At 38.7% G+C, this 24,867-nt stretch overlaps 2 protein-coding genes, 1 long non-coding RNA gene and 1 other non-coding gene across 5 annotated transcripts; 2 read left to right on the top strand and 2 right to left on the bottom strand.

The window, feature by feature from the left end:
- The first annotated feature begins 2,473 nt into the window (after positions 1-2,473).
- On the top strand, positions 2,474-2,902 carry LOC131244097 (mannose-specific lectin-like). Its single transcript, XM_058243755.1, has one exon. It carries the CDS (start codon positions 2,474-2,476, stop codon positions 2,900-2,902), a length of 429 nt encoding a protein of 142 aa, XP_058099738.1.
- A 741-nt stretch (positions 2,903-3,643) lies between these two features.
- On the bottom strand, positions 3,644-6,347 carry LOC131242900 (pentatricopeptide repeat-containing protein At2g01510, mitochondrial-like). Its single transcript, XM_058241860.1, has one exon. The coding sequence runs from the start codon at positions 6,257-6,259 to the stop codon at positions 4,481-4,483; it is 1,779 nt and encodes a 592-aa protein (XP_058097843.1). The 5' UTR covers positions 6,260-6,347; the 3' UTR covers positions 3,644-4,480.
- A 6,389-nt stretch (positions 6,348-12,736) lies between these two features.
- LOC131242899 (uncharacterized) lies at positions 12,737-22,182 on the top strand. 2 transcript variants are annotated; one of them, XR_009169757.1, is made up of 3 exons: positions 12,737-12,813; positions 19,289-19,658; positions 21,898-22,182. It is a non-coding gene; the product is annotated as an uncharacterized LOC131242899 (long non-coding RNA). The 2 variants fall into 2 exon arrangements; XR_009169756.1 differs by having other exon boundaries at positions 12,755-12,858.
- Positions 22,183-23,832: 1,650 nt separating this feature from the next.
- TRNAT-UGU (transfer RNA threonine (anticodon UGU)) lies at positions 23,833-23,904 on the bottom strand. The gene has a single exon. It is a non-coding gene; the product is annotated as a tRNA-Thr (tRNA).
- Positions 23,905-24,867: the final 963 nt, after the last annotated feature.

Raw genomic sequence — 24,867 nt, 5'->3', positions numbered from 1 at the left:
ACAAAACACAGAAGCCTAATCCCACATGCCACACGTGCCATCAATGGCACATCATCGAACATCTGAGCCATACATCAGTAGGGCTGTACCATGTCCATGACCTATACTAAAATCAGGCTGGCTAACTCATGATGTTGGCCACACATGTACAAACACCACAGAGGACAAGAAATTCCAATTGCCCATTTCCAACATTGGTGTGTAGCCCTGCTGATGGTTGATCTGTTCTTAATAAGAGAACTTCTATGGATTTAAAAAGGAAAATACAAGAGTCAAGAGCTCAGTGTCCAAGCATCCATAAATAAAGTATTAAAGCTTTTGGCTAATCCTAACAATGCCTGAACTTGAAAAATCCAGCAGTCCACTTCCAACCCTTTATACATGGAGAGATGAGGAGCTTATTGCATATCATTGTGTTTTGAGAATTCATACTTGAACCATAAAGAGAATGGTCTCGTTTCTTTCTGTGTAAGGAAAATCTTCTTCTTATCTGTCGCATGTAAATCAATCTAGAATACAGCAAAACTGTTAACACATTACACATTTTCTTTTGACTGCTTCTCCAAAAGCAGGTTAGCAGTTAACCCCAATGAAAAAATGGTCCTCATTTTTTTTACCGCTCCTTTCGATTCCTCTTTTTTTCTCAATCATTCAGCATTACACCACATATAAAATAAGAAACCATCTTCACAATTCGTCACCCAGTGAAAACCACACCTGTTCAAGTTGAAACCAACTTTCAACCAACCCTTTTCTCCATTCCATTACAATTTAGCCTCAACCATCTCATAGATCGTTATCCAGTGATAACGATTTAGCCTCAACCGTCTCATAGATCGTTATCCATTACAATTTACCGCTCCTTTCGATTCCTCTTTTTTTCTCAATCATTCAGCATTACACATATAAAATAAGAAACCATCTTCACGATTCGTCACCCAGTGAAAACCACATGTCTGTTCAAGTTGAAACCAACTTCCAACCAACCCTTTTCTCCATTCCATTACAATTTAGCCTCAACCGTCTCATAGATCGTTATCATAGTTGAGGCTCAATCAGACCCTGGTTCCGAATGCATTCATCAGAACAGGATCTCGATTTATATAACAATGGCATTGTTTAGCTTCCATCCAACTTCTCAATATCTTATGGGAGGATGTCATCATTCCAAGACAGATCAGGGCTTGCTGACATGCTGATGTAGAGCGGGTCACGGACAGTTTCATGTCAAGATGGATCAGAGAAGGCCCGATCAGAGGTAGATGTCATCAAGACCATCAGAACCTTAAAACAGGCATATCTCGCAAATCGGAATGAGTTACTCAACGTACCATATATGATTTTGGGATAGGACAAGCTACTTTAGCCAACCAACCCGACTATGCCAGGTTGCCCATGCAGAATTCGCAAAATTCCATCAGATCAACTGTCGAATTTCCTGTTTATTTCCATTTTTACTATTGTTAGTAAGTTTTGGTTTGATTGTAACTTTTCATCCGTTGGGCTCTAGGAGTTGTGTCCAACATGAAAAGTGTTTAGAAAAATTAGGAGAATAACGTGGCTTAGCCACATAGGAAACTTACTATAAATAGTAATAAGTTACGAATTTTAGGGAGTTTTAGTTGTAGTTTAATTCCGAAACTTCTTGCAATGCTCGGTATCCCTATTTAAAGGGTTGTAGACTTGTTTATTTCAGATATCAATTAATTTACAAATTTTCATGAATACTATTTTTATTTTCTTGCTTTTTTCCTCGTAGATTCGAGAAGTCTCTATGAGGAGTCCAGAGAAGCTTCGTAGATTCGAAGTAGTTACCCTTGACGAAGACGGTGATCGACCTCATCAAGATCATCCCTGTGTCACATGCATATGTTGTCAGGAGTGGTAACTGGTAGGCGGTTTGAACTTTACATCATCTTCTTCTCTTTAGTTTTTTTGGTTGCTAATACGGGAACATAGCTGCATTTGGAGGTGGGCCTGCCCTCAGTTCATGAATGCATAGGTAGTTAATACTTGAGAGCTTTCAATAAGGCTCAAGTATGTATGTATTTTGAACACATGACCTAACTTACAGTGAGCCCCACATTATGGACAGTTTAATCAATGTAATATATGCCACATGTACAATTTCTTAGTGCCGCCTGCACATCAACCATACCACTCTACCAGAGAGAGAGAGAGAGAGAGTCGTGACCACGTACACTAACATGAAGATAAGTAAGCACTTTTCCTTAAAAAATGAGAATTCTCAATCTTTAGCCTATCAACACATGAAGTAGTGGAAATTGCTACCCCTAACCACTATCTCATCTTTTAATGCATAGCTGACCAAACACCCACTAATCAGATCCCAAAACTCTCTCTATAAAACCCAACTCACCACCAAATAACACCTCATTCCTACAAATTAATTCTACTATCTTTTCAAATATTCTGCATTCCATAGGCCTCATTTTCTACTACTGAAGGGAAAATGGTATCATCCATTTGGGTTTTGTTAGCAACCACATGGCTAGCCTCATCCATGCTGGTGGGAGCCGAGGACACCATTTTCAATGGAGAGAAGCTCTTAACAGATCAGTTCATAGAGAATGGGCCCTACAAGTTCATCATGCAAGGTGATTGCAACTTGGTGCTGTATAACAAAGACAGGGCTCTGTGGCACACCAACACAGCAGGCCACGGCAACTCGTGCAACTTGCTCATGCAGAACAATGGCAACTTGGTTATCTTCTCTGGCTCAGATGTTATCTGGTCTAGTAGTACTAGCCGTGGGCCTAACACCTACCGCTTGGTGGTCCAGTTGGATGGCTACGTTGTTATATATGGTGGCGCAACTTGGGCGACCAACACGGTGCAGAAATCCACCAAGAGGAAGCTCATCATCGAGCCATTGATGTGAGCTGCATGCACCCATTTGCATCAGGAGGAGACGTTGTAGTGTCATGTAACAGTGTCATACGGAATCTTTGGACGAGTTGGAACTGTTGTTTTCTCTTGATATGGTTGAAGCTTATGGCATCCTTGCAATATGACTGTACTAAGTATTACCACAACCTAAGTTACACTATTAGTTAGAATACTAGTAAAATGCACATGCATTCCACGTGGGCAATCCTTTGATTCAAAAGTTAAGGAGGCCATCCATGTCCAAACACCAAAGGAAAGGAGTCAAATAATCAAATGGTTAGAAAATTGCCATCTGAAAACTTTTATGTTATGGCTGTCGTCCATCTAAGGTTAGGGCTCATGTCATCCATATGGTGGGGCCTACCTGATGCATGGATTGGAAATCCTTGGCAAATGCAGCCACAAGCTAAGGTACAAAGCCATCGTTCCATAACTACCAAAGAATATGCACAGGTGAATAAGTACTTTTTTTTTCCGCAAAATAAAAAGACTGCACCAACAACAGGCTCTAGGTTAGCTTAAAATCCATTCCCCCAAACATTTTCTCTTGAAAATATATAAGATTTTCAAGGGAAAAAGTAGAAATAAAAAATTTGGAATACAAAAGAATCGCCATACATACTTCCAGTTGTACGTGATCAGTTTTCTAAAAAGAGAGCTACTATGGTGTTTAAAAGAATACTACAAGAATCAAGAGCTCAATGGCCAAGCATCCATAAACAAGTGCCCAAGCTTTTGGATAATCCTAACTGTACCTGAACTTTTAAAAATCCCAGCAGTCCTCTTCCAGCAGTTTCTAGATCGAGAGACAGGGCTGTATTACATATCATTATGTTTTGAGAAGCCATACGTAAACCTGAAAGAGAATGGTCTCATTTCTTTCTAAAGAAAATCTTCTTTGTATCTGTTGCATGTAAATCAATCTGTGAGACAGGAATACTGTTAAAATAACCCAGATTTCCTTTTAATCGTTTCTCCAGAAGCAGGTTAGCAGTTAGTCCCAATCAAAACATGAGTCCTTTCTTTTCTAATTGCTTATTTTGACTCCCATTTTTTTCTCAATCATTCAGCATTGCGCCACATATCAAAATAAGAAACTATCTTCACAAACTGTCAACCAAGGAGCACCATAAGTCTGTTCAAGCTGAAACCAACTTTCAACTGTCTCTTTCCCCTTTCCTGTCATTACAATCTAGGCCCAATCAATTCTTATTACCATTGTATGCTCAATCAGACCTTGGTTTCGATTGTATTCATTAGAATATGATTTCTATTTATATGGCATTGCATCATTGAGCTTCCACCAAACCTCTCAATATCTTATGGGAGGATGTCATCATTCCAAGCCAGACCAGAGCTTGCTGACATGCACGTTTTGTTAGGAGTGGAAACTGGGAGGTCGTTTGAACTTGTACTTTTTTCTCCTCCTAGTTTTTGGGTTTACTAAGGCAGGAACATAGCTCATCTTTCATAAGACTCAAGTATGCATATATTTCAATCAGCAACCCCATTCTTCAAGATTCATGAAGAGCTTTGAAACAATCAGGCAACGTATTATATTTCAGTGTTATTACCAGTAATCACCACAAGAGCATGCCCCATCTTCAAAATGATGGAAACGATTCATGTCTCTCACAATGATGATTCGGCTCACAATCTTTGAAATGAATTTTATCACATTGTGACAGTCTCCACAAATACGAAGGTTCTTCGTAATACGAATGGGAGTCCCGGGAATTGTGTTGATGAGCCCAAATGCAATAGCAAGCCTCTCGCTGTGGTAAGCTAATGCAGCTTCCTTCATTTCATCTTCAACATCATGAAGCGCGAAATCGGTCAATGGGACATAACCCAAATGTCTGATCGGTGCTGCCAATTCATCTAGCAAAGAAAAGATATCCTCTGACTGTGGATGTGACCTGTCCCCAGCTCCAAACTTATAGACACAGTTACTGAACTCAATCAAACTGAATCCTTGGATCTTATTCACTCCTCTTTCCGCCATCAACTCTCTCACTCTCTCAACTTCACTCCATCTTGATTTAGCTGCATACATGTTCGAGAGTAGAACATAATACCCAGCATGAGTTGGGTCTAATTGGAAAATTCGATCTGCGACCCTTTCACCCATATCTATATTACCATAGTTTCGACATGCGCTGAGCAGAGATCCCCATATACTAGTATCAGGTTCCACTGGCATTGTCAATATGAGTTCTTCAGCTTCAGCTAGTCTTCCAGCCCGACCAAGAAGATCAACCATACATGCATAGTGATTAAGCTTTGGTGTAAGCCCATACTGCTCACTCATTGATTCAAAATACCTCCGACCTTCCTCTAACAGCCTTGAGTGGCTGCAAGCAGAGAGGAGAGAAGTAAAAGTGACATGATTCGGTCTCACACCCGCATTTATCATCAGATCAAAAACAACAATTGCCTCCCTCCCATGCCCATGAGTTCCATAACTAGCGATCATCGAGCTCCAACACACAACATCCTTCCCACTCATCCGATCAAACATATACCTCGCCACATCCAAGCTCCCACACTTCGAGTACATATCAATAACCGCAGTCGAGACCAAAACATCCGACTCAAAACCTGTCCGAATCGCATAACTGTGGAACCCCTCCCCCTTCCTCAACGCCCCAAGATGCCCACAAGCCAACAGAACACTCAACAAACCAACCCGGTTGGGCTTCACATTCGACCACCGCATGAGTTCAAAAAACTCCAGAGTCTCGCCATCACAACCATTATGAACATACCCAGAAACCATCGCAGTCCAAGAAACCAAATCCCTCACAGACATCCTATCGAACACTATCCGGGCACTATCAACGCACCCACATTTCGCATACATATCGACCAAAGCGGCATCCACAAACCTGTCATTGCTACACCCACAACAAATCAAATGCTGGTGAATCTTCTTGCCCATCTGCAAATCAGACAATCCGGCACAAGATTTGAGCGCGAAAGGGAACGCGAACTTGTCGGGCCTCAGCCCCCGATCCATCATTTCGAAGTATAGTTTCAAGGAGCGGTGGAAAAGGCCATTTGTAGCATTAGCCCTTATTATCATGTTGTATAAGAAATTGCATGGATATTGTATTGTTCTGAAGGAGAGATTTGCGGATTCGATGCAGTCGAATGAGATGTATTGGAGGGTGAGATTTTTTGTGAGCGGAAGGTGTTTGTGTTGGAGCCCATGAAGGAGGATCTGGGCATGGACTTGTTTGAGATGCTCGAGGCGAGTGCATGCTCGCAAGAGAGAGGGGATGGCGAGAAGTGTTTGGGTGGCGGGATTTGAATTGAATGGAATCAGAGTACGGGAATGACGGAGCATGTGATATTTAAATCTCGCCGCATGAGTCTGTGATTTGAGGTAGGGAGATGATAGGACCGTGCCCCTCCACTAGTGTAAAACATCCTTTCTCTGTGGGCCCCACCATATTCTATATATTAAATCCATTCCGTCCATCAGGTTCTATCCTCGATTGCAGTTCCTTAAGGACAAAAAATAGCTACATACGCAACTCAGGTGGGCCATGCCATGGGAGCGATGGGGACGAGATGCCAAACGTAGGTTTGTGTCTTTCATCAAAGTCATTAATAAGGTTTAACTCACCAGGATGAAGTGAATATCCAAAAATCAGATTTATCCAAAACTTACGTGGGCCACACCACGTGAACTTACAGGTTTTAGGAGAAATTTTATATTTATTCCATTTGTGTAGCCCATTGAGGTATTTTATAGGGCTTATCTTTTGTATTAACGGTTTATATAAGGATTATCACCTTATGGACGGAGTGGATTTACATAGGTGCTTTACACGCTGTGTAAAACAGGGGTTGTAGACTATTTCTGTCCGGAGATGATACGGTGGAGCCATCTTCCCCAGTATACTGTACTTGGCAGGGTAACTTGTTAATCAGACCGTCCATGTAGTTTTCCCTACTGGGATGATATATGGTTCAAAATAAATATAGATTGGATGTTACTAACAATATGATCAGTGGCCTTAAAAGCGTCGGTGGGAAACCAAAGTAGCTAACGGTGAACATTCAGTGGGACAGAGCCCGGCAAAATTGATAGCTAGAGTTGTCTATGTTCTGCTGCATTTCTGCCCGTTACTACCACAGCCACTAAGAAAGGAATACATGTAATTTTACAAGAGTTTGTGGTTTAAATTCAATATCTACTGAGATCGAATAAGATTTTGCGATGCGATGATACAGTCGATGCCTTTTTAAGTGGTGACACATTATCCACAAAGTAATACAGTCGCAATCTTAGAAGGAAGTTTTGAAAAATCAATAATATTCAAATAGTTATAATAATTGTCAAAATATAAGATGCTTAAGGGTTGATATTCAATTTAAGATTATAAATAACAAAGAAATTCAGTAGAAGAATGCGTCTCATACTAACTAAATTAAGTCAAATATATCTTTTAATTACTCTGTACTCCTTGACATTATTAGTCATTTACGTTTATTAGTGCAATCGATAGCAATAATCAAATACCTGTTAACTGTAATCAAATAAATCTTTTAATTGCTCATATGTTAGACTCAATTCCAATATTAAGTAAGTCCCCCATTCAAAAAGGCACTTTGCAGTTGTTATTTATGGCTAACCGTAAGAATTTATTTTTTGTTTTATTTGTATTGACAAGTCCATTTATATGAAAGTCAAACGTACAACTCATCTTCAGATGACGAACTCTACACTCTAAAAAATGTCTGATCATTTTAAACAACATTGCGCAAGTGGATGAATAGACGACTGATCTTATTCGATCTCGATCATATACGATCAATTCTAACATTTATGCATATCTTAATGCTTGGGGTCGTAGTTATTCGGTTTGAATTGAGTAGCATATTCTATTATGTCACGCCTACACAAACCACATGATCAAATTTGAAACCAAGAGGCAACATTTTTAACATGCCCATCGGGACACGTTCTTTAGTTCACTTATCAGTGCAACATTGTGAATTAACCAATAAAAAATATGAATAAAATGAACAATTAAATTACCGGAGCGGAACCTTCAACACCAACAACACCACCTCCAATCAACAACATGCCGGTTTAAATAGTACCTTAAATTATTGAATTTAAACACGAATCTAACACTCAATGTAATGACACATTCTTTTATACACGTGTGACCATCCACCAAATACTCATACATTTTCCTCACCCTGCCATCCATCCACCACACACGTGAGTTGTTACACTTGAGACAAATAGTGAATATGCAGTTGTACGGTTAGGAATTAATTTTGAGTATGGAGTCGTATTTTTTCAACAAGTTGGAAATGATCATAACAGCAGTTGAGAAACAGAAAGGGTAGATGCAATTCTATATCCAAGGGAAGGTTAGCAATAAATTCTCGTATGAGAAAAGTCTTATATGCACACAGAAGTTAGAATCGTGATTGCTTATGGCCAACAGCTCATCCACAACTGGGCCATCTTTTCAACAGTTCGATAGATGAGAAGAAAATTAAAAATAATAATAATAGAAAGAACAGTGGCTGTGATCATGGCCCCACCTTGATGTATGTTTTATATATCCACGCCGTTCGTCAATTTTACCAGCTCATTTATGACATGATCCCAAAAATGAAGAAGATTTAAATCTCCGGTGGGCCACACTACAAATAGTGGTGACTGAGGGCCCACCAATAAAAACTTCTTGCGGGCCATCTTAGTTCCCATTCAAGCTCCATATTGGAACCTGGGTGTCACGTAAGGCGAAGCATCTGATGGACGGATTGGATTTAAAGATTACATCACGTGGTCCCACTTCTGCCTGGTACCACCGTCGCCACCAAACTGCTGCGTATGATTCTTGATTACGCATGCATTCGGAAATTGTACAGGTGCCATGTTAACTAAATAATGATAATAATAATAATAATAATAAACGATTTGATTGTGCGGGCCATATTCCCTAGATCACAATCTCAAGATCAGATTGGTTGAACGATCCTAATTAATTCGTGGACACTTGTTAGTGGAAATTAATAAGACCATTCGATATTTTTCATTGTGAGCCGCCCATTAAGTGTCCACCATTCGATAGTCAGATGATCAAATAAACTTAATATTCGGTTCATCATACATCTACATTGATACCATAAATTGGACAGTGTAATTTAAGTACTCGTATGTGTGCAATTTCAAAATGATTTTTAAGGGCCTGAGTATCATCCATCACATTCTGCAACAGTATCAAAGATTTTTACTTTCGTCGCATTCATTAGTGCGACACTAAAAGTAGTGGTTTGGATTATGCAATTTCCTACATATCCGTGCATTCATACGTTAAAGATGGAGAATTCTCATTTTTCAAGGAAAAGTCGTACTTACACATTTTCATATTTTTACTTTATTTCCTAGTGGCGTCCTAATTTATTTATTTTTAAATGTTAAATAGTAAGTATCTGTAGCAATCCCTAGGAATAATGCTCCTATCTAATATTTCTTTAAAAATTAGTAAAAGTCAAAACTTGTGTGGCCCACATGATATGTACATAACATCTAAGCCATCTAACATTTGCACCCAACCATGATGATCATACGTGAGAAAAAAGAAAAAGGCCAATCAAATCATTAGATAGGCTATATTTGAATTTGGATGTTTTGAGTGGTGTATATTATTTTATGTGGACTAGCTTACGTTGTCTAATATTAATATTTTTGATTCACCTAATAACTTTGTTGATGTATTGGATGAGTTGGATGTCAGGTATATACCATGCATGTCCAATAATTCTTCACTTTATAAAAGGGATAAAAATAAAAAAGACGAGTAATAATGTAATTTCTCCTTTTAAAAAAGCAGTTCTCAGCCCTCGAAGACACTATTTGGTAAAATCCAAATTAAGAGGCATTTTTATGATAACAATTCCTTTATTATTGCAAAATTAGTAATAAGGCATTTTTGTTACAAAATTCTTCACCATTTTTTTACTGTAAAATTAAAATTAAAAGGCATTTTTAACTACAAAAATTTAAACTTTACCAAATAGTAATTTTATAAACTGAAATAAGAGGGAAGTGCTTTGGTGAAATTATTATAATGCTACTGTGAACTTCTTTAAAAAGTGGTTAAGGGGAAAATTATAAGGCCCACAACTAGGATCATCTTGTAGTGGCCAACATACCAAAGCCTACTCACTTTTAGATTGAGAAAAACTTTGATATTTTAACAGAGTATGATGGGTGATACACAAGCACCTAGAAATTGCACATGTGGGCCGCAAGTTAAAGTAAACCGTGCAAGGATACAACTGTTCAATCAATATATTATTAATTTTTTTCTTTTTTTTTTTCTTCTCTTAAGCTTGATAAGATCATGCGGTATGAATGAAAAACATAGGCTAGTTGGAAACATTGAATGTGGAATGGATCAATGAAGATTGTCACTTTCAAGTTTAAATAAGTATCCAAAGAACAAATGTTGCTTGCTGAGGCAACCCCACTTTCTCAAACGTGCAAGCAATTTCGGTTCGTGTGGTCCACCTATGCCGATTAGGTGGGTCCGGCCATGTAGATTTTTATTTTTATTTTTTCAAAATTAGAGCGATACAATGATCGGTTGAGCAACACAGTGAGAGAAATACCATAGTTGTCCAAGCTCAACAAAAAAAAAAAATCATAATTGGTCAGAAGGATCTTCCAATCTAGGGAGATTTATGTGGGGACGCGGTTTGGCTAGTGACATTGCCACTAGCCAGGTGGCTAGAGATTGGTGCTTTGTGGCCCCACCATGATGTGTATGTTCTATCTACATTGTCCATCATTTTAAAATTTCAATGTTTCAAACATTTTCCACTAAAATCTTTGCAACTAAATTTTCATTTAAACTTCTTGTCTCATTTGTATGTTGCTTTGAGAATAATCCCACATTGAAAAACAACGTGGAATACTTAGTATTGCATCTCTCTTTCTCAATCTTCAAATATTCTCCTCAAAAATTTACCCCCTCAAATAATGGAAAGGGCTTGAGCTCAAGGCAAATGTAAACACATTGGACCAGGGTTGGGCTTAGGCTAGAATTTTTTAGATTGTCATGGGCTTGGCACAGGTTTGGGCCTCTGTAGATAACTATGGGTCGGGCTTGCACAGAGGTTGGCATAGCCTGAACTCGGACCGTTGACACTCCTAGAAATCTTAAATGCACATTTGTGTTCAAATAATAAAAAACTTTTAATCAAGGATTGTACAAAGGGATTTTTACTTCCTGTGCTGCATGTTTCATCGTACAACTTCTAGTACCTCATATGTGCCATGCGTACCACAAATTAGCTATAAGTGTCTCCATATACCATGCATGTCACATGTGCCACTATTCATCTTAAGCATCTCACATAGACATATGTGCCAAACTAGCGTACGCTGGTGATTATCTAAAAATTTTCAATATTTTTTATTTTGCTTAACAATAAACTTGAAAACTGATTTTAAATTTTTAGAAAAATCTTATTGAAAAACAAATAAGGAAAGCAATATTTCATTTCTAACAATTTCTTAGAATAAAATTTTTCAAGAAATATTATTTCCGTTCTTATGCTTTTAATAAATCCAAACATGTCCTGAGGGAATTTAGGTACTTTCTCCTTTTAAAAACATCATCTAGCAATTTTGGCTCTTTGAAGCACGGTGTAGTAAACATACATTGATACATTTGATATGTAGGCACTAAAGTTAGATAACAACACTTATATACATTGGCACCATTCACATATGATATATTTGGAGGATTGGAGATGGACGATGGCATGTGTGGCACATTGGTGCATGTGAGTGCTTTACACTTGTGAGGCATAAGTAAGATGAATGGTGATACATATAGTATAATAGAACATGTGACGTGCAAAAACAAAAAATGAATAATAACATATGTGGCACGTTAGCAAATGTGGCCCATGTGAGACAATAACCAAAGACGGACTATGACTCGTTTGGCATATTGGCAGAAGTGTTGGATTTGCAAAAAGGATAAATAGTGTTTTCTAATAAAGGCTTGTTGGAATTTGCGAAAAGGATAAGAAAGAAAATTATATTTCTCATGAGAAAACCCTAGTTTGTTTTTAAATTGCCCCAATGCCATTTTGCATTATCATTTTAAGGCATAAGCACAAAAGTAGAATAGATCCAAATTTCAAGTGGACCATATCAAAGGAAACAGTGATGAATGACCATTAAAAACTTCTTGTGAGGGGCCCTCGAAAATTTTTAATGACAGGGTGCTCAATCATCATTGTTTCCCCCGTATACATAAATTTTATGCTCATTCCTAAAATGATCTTGGAAACGGGTGAACAATATATATATGTAGAATAATTTTTTATAATTTTGGCGTTTACGTACATTTGAAAGATGATTTTTCAATAAAACCTACTTTGCTTACAAATTTGTGGGGCCAAAGTGATGCATGTGTCTTATCCATGCCGTTATCAGCTCATTTTAAGGCAAATGAATCATTGAAACATATCCAAAGCTTAAGTGGACCACAGGAAACAGTGGGGAGAATGACGTCGACCGTTCAAACCATCCAAAACATTTGTGGCCCCAAGAAGTTTCCAACGGTAGGCGTTCAATTCCAACCTTTTCATTTGGTGTGGTCTACTTGAGAATTGGATATGCTTCAATTTTGTGCTTGAACCTTAAAATGAGTTGTGAAAACGGATGGACGGCGTGGATATGACACATACATCACGGTGGGCCCCACAAAGTTTACTCAGTACGCTACTACTCTCTCTTGCTATTTCTCTGTATTATCTTCTTCTCTACTCTGTCGTAAGTACCCCTCCCTCTCTCCTTTTGCGATTTTTCTGTAATCTCTCCACCTCTCTCCTCTCTTTCCTATTTCTCTGGTAATCTCTCTTCCATCTCTTGCTAACCTCTCTCTCAGATCTCCGGTAAGCTCTCTCTCTCTCTCTCTCCGTTACTGATTCTGAAAATTATTCCTACTATTACCATCTCTCTATCTACTTTATGAAAGTCTTTGTTCTGATCTGGACATGCATTTTTTTCATCCTAATAGAAAAAAGATAGAAGCAAAAAAGAACAAGGTTGCAGTTTCTGTTATATGGATTTACCTTCTATTGCTGGATCTCAATAGCCTGCGACTGGATAGACGGGTGTTTTGAATTGCAAAAAATTCACTTTAATTCAGATAGGATGGAAAAAATCTAACCCAATTATCCATATGAGGATTTTGCTTTTCTTCCAAGTCCAAATTGAAAGTCAATGCAATCGCAATTTCGAGCCCAAACATTCAGTGCGGGTGTAAAGTAAGGAAAATGAAATTGGGTTATTTCCAATTTATTAGACTCGCAATTGCAATTCGGTAGAATACTCAAATGCACTCCCTAAGGGGACATTTTCCTATGTGGGTATTTTTATTTTTTATTTTATCTCTTGGAAAAAAGAAGATTGGAAATTGTAGTTCAATGGGTGAAAATCTGCGGGTTCTTGGCAAATTTTCAGAAGAAAAAATCGTATCCAGAATTGCTATTTTTATTTTTAAAATGAATATCATATTTAGGTCACGCTTGGATGTATCCGAACTATTTATGAATATGATATGTTTATGTTTTCAATGAATATATTCTAAAATGAATATGAGAGCTATGATCTAACTGCAGCCTGAATTCCTTTGTGAGGCCCTGAGTAAGTGCATCTATGCACAACCTAAGTGGGTATTTTTTGTCTCTTGAAAAAAGAAGAAGATCAGAAAGTGTGATTTAATGGATGAAATTTTGTGGGTTTTCAGTGAACTTTAGAAAGAAAAAATGGTTTTCAGAATTGCCATTTTTAAGTTTTCTTATATGAATATGATATTTAGGTCGTGCTTGGTTGTACCTTAACCGAATGTGAGTACAATATTTTGTTTTCTAAAGTTTTCGATGAATATCATTTTTAAAATGACTATGAGAGCTATGATCTGTTATGAACTTACTACATCTTCATTTCCTATGTGGGTCCATGAGTAAGCCCACCTATGTTCAAGAAAGACCGTTGGGCGGGAAGGATCCATGGTGGATTGCACATGAATCGAAGATAACCATGATCAGTAATTACAGTCAAAGCCCGACAGGCCGACACAAACTAACGGCGTGGGAAATGAACAGTGAGAGTATTTTAGGAGATTCTCGAAGTGCCATTCAGTGCACTACAGCTGATATGCTGGGAACATTAAGGCTTGCTCTTGTATTTTAGAGATTTGATTTTTGTAGCCAAATTGGGTATCGTGTTCCATTATTCTGAGGGACGCCAACAAAAGTGACCGATAGCTTCACTAAAAAGGGATGTGAGTGAAATTGTACATGGGGTTGTCTAACACAACACCACGGCTATGTGCGGAAGCTTGGCAAAGCTTAGGATGGTGGCTATGTCCTAGAGGAGGTGAATAGGACCGATTAAAAATTATGCTAATTTAAATACTAATTGCCTAATTATACAATCTACCAATTTAAATCAATTATGATAATTAACACTTAGGCTTCCAAGCCATAAGTGGATCCAATCATATATACTATAATAGATTCCAATTCAAGTAACTAGTCTATAAACGATATTGTACATGTGTGTGTGGGATGTGCTAACTATTCCAATCATAACATTCATCTAATTATACACATATATAATACTAATTAATCATATAAGCATAATTAGAAATGTGCTCAAATGACAATCTCAAACACAAGCATGTATAGTAGTATGGTTTCCCTACTCCACTTTCGGCGGATGCACTCTCTCCTAAAGTGTACCTGTATTCACTATCTTAGAGGTTTTAAGTTAGGTTCTCCTCTAACCTTTACAATCCTACACAAGGACTGACTCCCTCAAAAACTTACATGGTTTCTATAGGCTAGCCACGAACCTCGGTCCTACCCAAGAACATACATGTACACACCCCGTGTTGGTGGCCTACACAAGGACTTGATTTAGGTTCTACATAAGAAACTAATCGAGTTTGGCAATCGAACTCTTACACTCAATCCTACACAAGAAATGAGTGTACATGGACTCTAGAAATGACAACCTTACTTGTCAGATTGAGCCCCATTGATGTGCCTTCTCAAAATGCTTCTTCAATGCTCTCCCGTGCCTTGAATCAACTTCTCATTGCTCCCCCAATCTTTAAAGCGAATAGTTCAACTCCACGATCAAACACCTTGCATGCGGTGCTCCTTTGAGGTGACAAAGGTGATGGTAGTTGGATGAATCTCCTACAACTAATGATAAGATTGGGTTTCTAGTAGGGATTCACGTAGATGGTCATTTTAGAGGTTGTTTAGACAAAGAATATACCTATTGCGTTTAGTCTAACCTCCAGAGATTGTGAGATGTCAAGTTCTTTCACAAATGGAGCATTTGGATGATCATAGAATGATGAACCACTTAGAAGAGGGCATATATCTCAATGGGTGATAGCCTAGAATTTGGAAGTATCGGGACACTCTAGGGCCTTTTTCTCACTGAAAACCATCATCTCCATAAAGATCCAGTTGTTATATTTATAGGAAAAAGGCTCCAACAAATCTATAACAACTAGTCTTCAGTCGGACTGAAAATAGGGTCGGTCTGACCGAAACTGGCAAGGCAGGGTCAATTCGACCGAAACTGTCGTGACAAGGTCATTTCTGAAAACTGTAGGTTCGAGCTTAGGTCATACTGAAGTCGGCTTCGGTCACACTGAAGGACACTTCGGCTGGAGCCGAATTACATGAATTTCATGGCTTTTCTTGTTGTCCTGTTTTAAGCACCTTCTGTGGGACCGAATGGGGGCTTCTTTGGGACCAAAAGTTGCCTTAAATTGCTCTAAAGCTTAGCAGAACATGTTCAAATGAATTTATAAGGCTTTAGATGATCAAATAAGGTTTTCCTATTAGGAATGGATCATCTAGAGGTATATTGTTTTGGACCTAAATGGGTCTAAGGTTAGGATACACCAAGGCACCTCATGTTTACCTGTTTCTTCACTCCTTAATGCTCCATGTCTTCCAATGGAGGCTTAACCGACTCACTGACACATAGACCCACGTGATTGACAAGCAAAGTACACAAATAAGTGTACTAACATTGAGGATTACTCGCCATTGAGCCCTCGGTAGATATGGTTGGCTGTATCTTTTTTCTTTTCTTTTCTTTTCTTTTTTTTTTAATTTATTAAGAATTTAGTCACTTATCAGGGGGGAAAAAGAGTTGTAATAGTAAAATTGTCTTGCAGTCCATTTTGCAGGCCCTTATCTTAATGGCCGTTATCAACCAATCAAGGTGATATTGAGGCCATTTCCAATCCACCGAAGGAACACCCTATCTGATAGTCCACAAGTTTACTTGGGTTCCACATAGAAATTGGCACTGCAATAAGCTCAGAAGATTCTGAAGTGGATCACAGTTCATGAATATGATATATTAAGTTATCTTTGAAAAAAGAAAAAAGAAGAAGAAGAAGAAGAAGAAGAAGTTTTAATAGCTGCCGAAGCCCCTTTTAATGTTTATTGGAAGGTTTGAAGGGTAAATTTTAGGAGCTTGGAGAGTGGGACGAGACAACTATTGCTTATGAGTATGTTCATGATCCTCTTTACATTTGGAAGGAAGAGGCTGATACATATCCAACTCATCCCACATACCCCGAAGCATCGAATAGTAGTCTTTTAAGGATCTAGAGTTTTGTTAAAACCGACCAATTTCTTGAATAAGCTGGAATACCTGTCAAAAATTCTGAGATTCCGAGAACATATCATGAAGCGTATCCCAAATGCCTTTAGCTGAGGATAAAAACATCACTGAGTGGCTAATCGAAGAATCCATGCTATTTAACAACCATGCAATAACTTGATAATTCTCCTTTTTCCAGGACTTGTAGGTGACATCTGTAGAGCTTGGGGGATCATCCAAAATATACAACAACTTGTCACGGGCTCGTAAAAATACTTTTACAGATTGTACCCATTGAAGATAGTTGTCACCATTCAACTTAATGGAAGTAATCTGCAAGGGGTTGAATTCAAGAGACCCTATGCCAAGAGATAAGGGCCCTTTATCAGCCATAGTAGAGTCCAAGAGACCCCCTATGCCAAGAAAGATTGATTCAAACAGCTCTATCTCACTCAATCCCTTAAGATAACAAGAGATAAACCTCAAACAAATATCAATCATCCAAAATACCATGAAACGCAGTCAAATAGGGCCTGACCGAGTGAGAAATGGCACAGCCGCACGCCCATTTGAGGTTAAAAACCTCTCAAATATTGATCTTAAGTAAAAAAAATCCACCATGGATAGCTTAGGAGGAAGATTTCGGTCCATCTTGAGCAAAGAAACCAAAGAAAAGCTCACCGATTTGAGATAGATCGAAGAAAAACGGAATCTGGGACCGATTTTTGAATTTCTCTATTTCGCCCAAAATACCATGAAATGAGGTCCAATAAATTCTGAAAAAATCATGACAAATCTTCTAAAATCAAGATCTATCAAACCCCTAAACTTTTAGCTCAAACAGAGTCTATGCGTCTGTACAACGTTGACGTCAGCAAGGTGACGTGTCGCCTCTCAACTTGTTGGATGCGAAATGCCTGGATCTTTGCTCTGATACCAAGTAGAGAAGGATTTAATGAGGATAATGTGAAGAAGAGATGAGAATATTGAGAGAGAAGAAGAAGGAGGAGGAGAGTTTGGGAGAGATGATGTGTTAGGCTTGCTTGCCCTAACACATAATATTTCATTATGATAAAGCATCTAGTACACTGCAAGAGAATAGGGAAGTGTGCACATGCACTTACACTAAAAGGGCCGCACACTAACCACACACAATAAATACAATACACTAGCATTCTCTATATGTAATTCACCACTATCTTTGAAGTCGTGGTGTCTCATATGAGCAGCATACATCTACAATGGTATGGCTGTCTAAATTGTGGGGCTCATTGTGACAAGGCTATGGTTATAGTTCATCATCACTTTTTAGTTCGGCCAATGGAGCTATCCTAATGAGTAAATTAGTTAATAACTGATATCTAATGGATGGGTAAAAGTAAAATGGTCAGTGGTCAAAATTAAATGAGTGAAGTCAGATGGCTAAGATTGTTAGGATTGGTGTACGTATTTATGCCTTGGGCATGGTGGATTTGAGATCCCAGAACTTCCAAAAGTGGTGGCTAACTATCTCTGGAGTATAGCCCTTTGAAATTGTAGAAGATTTAAGAGTAGCATAACATAGAGGTATCTTTGTTTGTTTGCTCTTCCAGTTCATTTTTGAAAAAGAAACACAAACATCATATATTTTGTTTTGATGATTGCTATTATTTTTGAATAGATTGCTAAATAGATAAAAGAATTATTATTTAAATATATATATATATATATATATATATATATATATATATATATATATATATATATATATATATATATATATATATAATAAAATCATAAGAATTTGTTGTGTGGATTTTGAGGAGCTTGAAACTGCAGAAGAAAGTGTAACATGCTTTATAGCTGCATTTGTTTCTTTATTTCTTTATTTCTTTTTTCATTTTCCGCAATGAAAGAATGCAATTGTTGCATACTTTTTTTTTTTTGTACACGCGCACTCACACCCTACACACACACGCCCATGCACTCACACCACAGTGGATTTTCACGACAATGGGTACTCAAGCCCATGACCTCATGTTGAAACTCTTGTGAGTCTACCACTGAGGCATCAGTAAGGACCCGATTGTCAACAGAGAGTTAGTGTGCAGATTAAAGACGGAATACTGCTAATAAATTCATTGATTTGTCAACAGAGAGTTAGTGTGCAGATTTGGATTGATTCAGGGACCATGAAATTGTAAACGCTTTGAGTAAAGGATCGATGATGTAAAAGAAAAGTAAATTTGAATATGTCATATTTAGTTAAGAGGATTGCTAATCCCACACATGTGCCCAGCCCATCTACATGTTGAAGAAATGCCAATATGGAACATGTGTGCAAGATCTGATCCATCCATCAGAGAATCCCATGTTGCAGATTCTTTGATCCAAGAACAAGTCCAGTCCATTCATCAGGTGGACCTGTGTATGAAAAAAATGAACCACCTCTTTATTTTACACACTTTCTCCCGCCTGACAAGTGGACTGGACTGATTTTAGTTCAGGTGTGGGGCCAACCTGATGGATAGCTTGGATATTTACCATAAGTCTCATCTTTTATGTGTGTGCTGGCATGTAGATAGGCTGGGACATACATGCAACATGGAATAGCAAACCTCTTTAGCTAATTACAATCACAGTGGTTTTTAAATTACTCCGCTGAATTTCTAATGGAGATTTCGATGCAATGTATTGTAGGAAGCTTGAAGGACTACAGAAGAATTAGAGTGACAATGAGTGTACGAGGAGCCAATGTTTTGCTCTCTAGAGCCAACAGAATCAAGCAAAAGTTGCAATCTGGACTGGAAGCCAGTGTTTTAGAAATAGAAGATGTTTCCTATCAACATGCTGGGCATGCAGGTGTTAAGGGCGATGCAAATGAAACCCATTTTAATGTCAAGGTCGTCTCACCGAAATTTGAAGGGCAGAGCCTTGTGAAACGCCATCGGTTGGTGTATGATCTTTTGGCAGATGAGCTGCAATCTGGATTGCATGCTCTTTCTATCACTGCAAAAACTCCGCAAGAAGCTGGAGGATGTTAAGGGCCCATTTGGATACCAACCAATAAGTAACTTTTTTAACTTATCAAGTTAATGAGTTACATTTTAACTTGAGTTAGTTTCGTAAGTACCATTGTAAAAGTAAAAGTTAGTTTGGTAAGTATGTTGTTTACCAAGCATACTTCTCTGCTAAATAAGTAGAAAACAAGATAGGCTGCTTGAGGCATAAGTAGCTTATGAAAAGTAACTTACAATCCAACTGCCCCCAAAAGGCTTCAATTGCCTTCTCGAGCTTCTCTTGAACAAGTTGAGAACAAGGTCAGAATTTGAGTTCTATAATCTTGCCTGAAATCTATTATCCTTTTAAATTGAAATTCGGCTGATTCCTTGATGTGTTTTGCTCTATCAAAGAGGTTCAATTAGATTGTGCATGATTTTGTGAAGTCGAAATGGTTGCAATAAGTTGTCTTTGCTTGTGACGTATTATATAGTAGTCGGGCTTTAACTTACACACCATGCTTGGGTTTTCAGTTTGTACTTGGGGGTGCATGATTCAGCAATCCTTCTTTCATATGATGGGACCCATTATTGATTACCCACTCACCAAAAAAAAAAAAAAGAAGAAGAAGAAGAAGGGAAAAAAAAAAAAAAACCCAGCTTGGAAGATCCGTAGCATTGATTTTTTGGCCTCTTTTCATTGAATGTGAACTGTTTCTGTATTTTCTTTCTTAATGTCTGTTTGCTTGACACCAATTAAGTTCGGGATTTTTGAATCTGGGGTATGTTGGTACATACACTATACATGGTGTGTCACATTCATAACAACTGTTTGGATTGCTGAAAACCTGCGCTTAATGGGCAAACTTTCAACCCGAGCATTGTAAAATACCTCTTTTTACAGGAGGATCTATGAAAAGGGGGTGGGAGTTCGGCTGTTTTTATCTATCTCAATTCAGTAACCTCTGTTTGTGGCATTTCATGTTGATGGGTCATGGATTCAAATTTGAAGTGGGTTTGACTTGGATGTAAGGAAGCTTGAATTTGTTGGCGATGTTTACAATCTTCTTTCAATGTACTTCTTTTATGGATTGATTGGGTAGCTACAACAATTCAAACCTATTATGGCTTGGGGTTGAGGGGGTTGTGATGTTGGTTGCTTTTCTTTCTTCATTTTATCAGCATAAATGGAGATACATTGCAACGAAGACAAGACAACTCGGGAGAGGTAAACTAGTCAGAAGTAGAAGAGAAACTAACCTCTACAAGACTAGAGAGGCACAAAAATGAAGTACAAGAGGATATTCATGCTTCTTTTATCTATATATTAGAAGTTTGATGTGCCATGGGAAGATCATAGTGGGAGTATGCTTACATGTAGAAGAGGAATTTAGAGTTGTTTCTTTTGTTGGAGTCAAGATAGGACATGGTGCTTTAATTCACAAATTTTTGCACTTGTGATAAATGGGCCATCCACCATGGATGGACACGGCACGACGGATAGTGCTTAGAAGCTTGCATATCACCGAATCCTGCTTCAAGTTTCCAGCTTCTCCTTCAGCAATCACACTTTTCTTAGAAATAGTTTCAGGTTCCGACCTATTCCATATGCTTGGAAGAGCTCACCATGCAAATGGTTAACTTGCATGGTTCCATTTGTCCACCTACATGGGTGGTTGGACGATTGGGACATCTGCCTTGTGGGCATGGTGAATTTATTTATTTTTTTTGACTGGTGACTTGGACTTACTCATTTGGTCTCGAGTCAAATCATGACTCATCTGAGTTGGGGATACAGTTCTAGTGTGAACAAGGAACTAATGGAGCCATGGACGGATCCATGGTACTCCTTCCTATTCTTTTGTAGCTTTACCAAACATGCTAAACTTGGCTCTTTTGGACTGTATTTCTCAGGTTTAAGACCTGAAGTCTTGCATCAGCTTCTTACATGAGCATTGTTCTTCTCATTCTTAGAGATCATTTGTATGTACCCTTGAACTATGATTGGTTTGGCAAGGTATTTGGGTGGCATGGAAAACAGAACCTGCATTATGTGAGATTGCATTTTCTTGATTTTTCTTGCTCCAATCACAGGTGAGATGACAATGTGAAGGTGCCAATTAATCTCAGCTGTGACTTCAACATTCAAGCATTCCATCTGCATTGTGAAGTGGCAACACCCAAACACTCCTAAAATGATTTAAATCATGCTTAGTTGACTAAAACAGCATCATTTGAGCTCTTTCATCACCCCATTTTGGATATTTAAACTGAAGCCCAATCTCATGTCCTGTGTTTTCTGCATTTCAGGTAATTGCATGTTTCGGATGTGACGAAAAAATGGAAATGGGTTCTGAGCCAAGCCGATTGCTGTCCAGCCAGCTCGGGTTTTTTGGTTTTTTCAGAGGACTTCGTTCTCTAGTTTCTGTGACTGGCATTTTGGTGGTTGATTGTTCTACTTTGTTTTGGTAAAGAAGGCATTTTCCTCCATTAGCAGTGTAATATTTGAATATTTTGAAACATGTTCTATACACATCCATTTCCTTTTGTATGCATCATCAAACTAGAAAGGAGGAATTATCTGATTGTTGGATTTGGATTTTTGCAAGTGGGATCCATGGTTCTGCAATTTAGGCTGTTGATTTAATGGGCCCTGCAGTGGATGAAGCATAACACAAATATCTTTCTAGATTGGATGATCCTATCCTAGCTATTGAGTCTTTGGCTGTTTTTTTCTGTTCAATGTGGACTGTTGTTGTACGTTTTTCTATCTTGACCATGTATTTGCAGGATACCAAAGGGTTTGGGGGGCATGGTCCACCCATTGAGGGGGTGCACGAGACCAACAGTCAGGATCACATGGTTCCAGGGGTACAACCCGCAGATGGAGCCTTTGCTATGTTACTCCGTAGGATCTTGAATCCTACAGACAGATGCGTTTATCACATGGGCCGGCCTAGAAAGCAGATATGTGTGTCATGAGGTGGGCCACAGACATACATCCAATCAATCCCGTCCAGTCAGCAAGTAGGCCATACATGTGCATTAAATGTGGACCACTGTTTGAATTCTTGTAATAAAATCCATTTTCTCATAGAACAACCGATGACCAGATTGACCTGATTACCCTGAAACGGGACATGGGCCCCACAATGATGTATTTATTATATCCACAACACAGATAGCAGTGGGGACAATGATTCTCACCGTTAAAACATTCGTAGGGCCCACCATAACATTTATTTTCCATCCAATCTGTTCATAAAGGTCACAAAGAGCTGGATGAAGAGGAAAAGCAAATATCATATTGATACAAAACTTCTGTGATACTCAAAAGGGTTTCAATGGTAGACGTTCAATCCCCCACTGCTTTTTGCAGTGTGGTCCACTTGATCTTTGGATCTATCTTCTTTTTTTTTTGGGCTAAAGACTTACAACGAGCTCGCCAAATGTATGGACGGTTTGGTTATAACACATACCTCGTGATGGGATCCATGACGTCAACACACCAACCAAGTGGGTGGTGTCACTGGTGTGTGGTACACCAGCCAATCCGCTTCCTGAAAGATCAAGCCTGGCATTTGTTGATCAAGCTATACCTGAAATCGGATTGCTTTTATCGTACTGAGTAAACTCAGTTGGCCCCACCTTGAATGTATATGGATTATCCACACTGTCCATTTGTTTTTCCATATAATTTAAGGGGTAGATCCCAAAATTGAAGCATATCCAAATATCAAGTGGATCATACCACAGGAAACAGTGGGTATAATGATCTCCACCGTTGAAATCTAGCTAGGCCCCACAGTGATGTTTATTTGTCATCCAACCTGTTCATGAGATCATAAAGACATGGATGAAGGGTAAACACAAATATAAGCTTGATCCAAAACTTCTATGGCCCATAAGAAATTTTCAACGGTAGAAATTCAAATCAACTGTTTTTTGTAGTGTGGTCCATTTGAACATTTTCTATGATTCATTTTTGGGCTCAAGCAATAAAATTATCTGGGAAAATGGATGGACGGAGCGGATAAAATAAATAAATCAAGGTGGACCTGACGTCCCTGCTGTATCCAAATACGTGAAAACTGAAAACTGCCTGAGGATCTAACCGGTGGACCCAGATCATCATCAACCGCACATCAGCCCTTGTGCTTGATGGAGGGCTCGTGTGCCAAAATAAAAAATCTAACCGTTGGACCCGGATCATCATCAACCGCATACGAAAAAAATTGACATGTATGCCCCCATGCAGGATCGAACTACAGACCTTCAGTTTACAAGACTGACGCTCTACCACTGAGCTATAGGGGCGAATTTGATGATGTATACCGTTTAGAAATTGAAGAGTATGGATTGTTCATTTGCTTCTTGGTGGGCCATCATACAGGCCATGGACAATCCAAATCGCCCATGCGTGGTGAACGTCGCTAAAACCATGATTTTGAGGGAAACGGATTCGCTACTCCCCTGCCACCAGCCAATGGCCAGTGGTCGGTGCTATGTGGGACCCACCATGATGTATGTGTTTCATCCATGCCGTCCATCTATTTTTCTAGATCATTTTATGATGTGAGACTAAAAATGAAGTATATCCCAATCTCAAGTGGACCACGTTACAGGAAAGAGTGTTGAATTAATTTCGACCATTAAAAACTTTTTGGGGGCCATAAACGTTTTGGATCAAGCTGATCTTTGTTTTTTCCCTTCATCTGGTCTATATGACCTAATCAACAGATTGGATGTCAAATAAGCAGTACAGTGGGCCTTACGAGGATTTTAATGGTGGATATCCAATCAATATTGTTTTCCTGTGGTGTGGTTCAAATGAGATTTATTTCCCTCTCATTTTTGGGATCAAGCCCTAAAATGAAAGGCAAAAATGGATGAACGGAATGGATGAAACACATACATCATGGTGGGGCCCACAGAGCACCGACAGGGGAGTAGCCAATCCGTTTCCGATTTTGAGGTACATGTATGCCACGTGTACGGTTCTGAGTGCATGCATACGAAACATATCAGATTAGAGGGTCCTGATGGATCGGTTGATGTGTTTGATTGCACATCTAGCGCCAATGGTTTGGAGATCCCAACCTGATCTGGAGGTACCACGGTCGGTAGCTGATGTCTAAATCATTTCTGGGCTAGAAGATTCCAATGTTTGGATCATTAGCTAAAATTCATATCAACGGTCTAGATCAAGGAAACATGGACCGCGCTTGTGCAAAATGGATGCATCGGGAACCTACGCGTGCGCATCAAAACCAGTAAAAA

This window comes from Magnolia sinica, chromosome 4 (assembly GCF_029962835.1).
Source record: "Magnolia sinica isolate HGM2019 chromosome 4, MsV1, whole genome shotgun sequence".
Taxonomy (NCBI): Eukaryota; Viridiplantae; Streptophyta; class Magnoliopsida; order Magnoliales; family Magnoliaceae; genus Magnolia; species Magnolia sinica.
This window is presented reverse-complemented; position numbering and strand designations above follow the sequence as displayed.

What these genes read in the sequence shown, in the direction of transcription:
- LOC131242900 (XM_058241860.1), bottom strand. Translation starts at nt 6,259, where the DNA reads ATGCTCCGTCATTCCCGTACTCTGATTCCATTCAATTCAAATCCCGCC.
- LOC131244097 (XM_058243755.1), top strand. Translation starts at nt 2,474, where the DNA reads ATGGTATCATCCATTTGGGTTTTGTTAGCAACCACATGGCTAGCCTCA.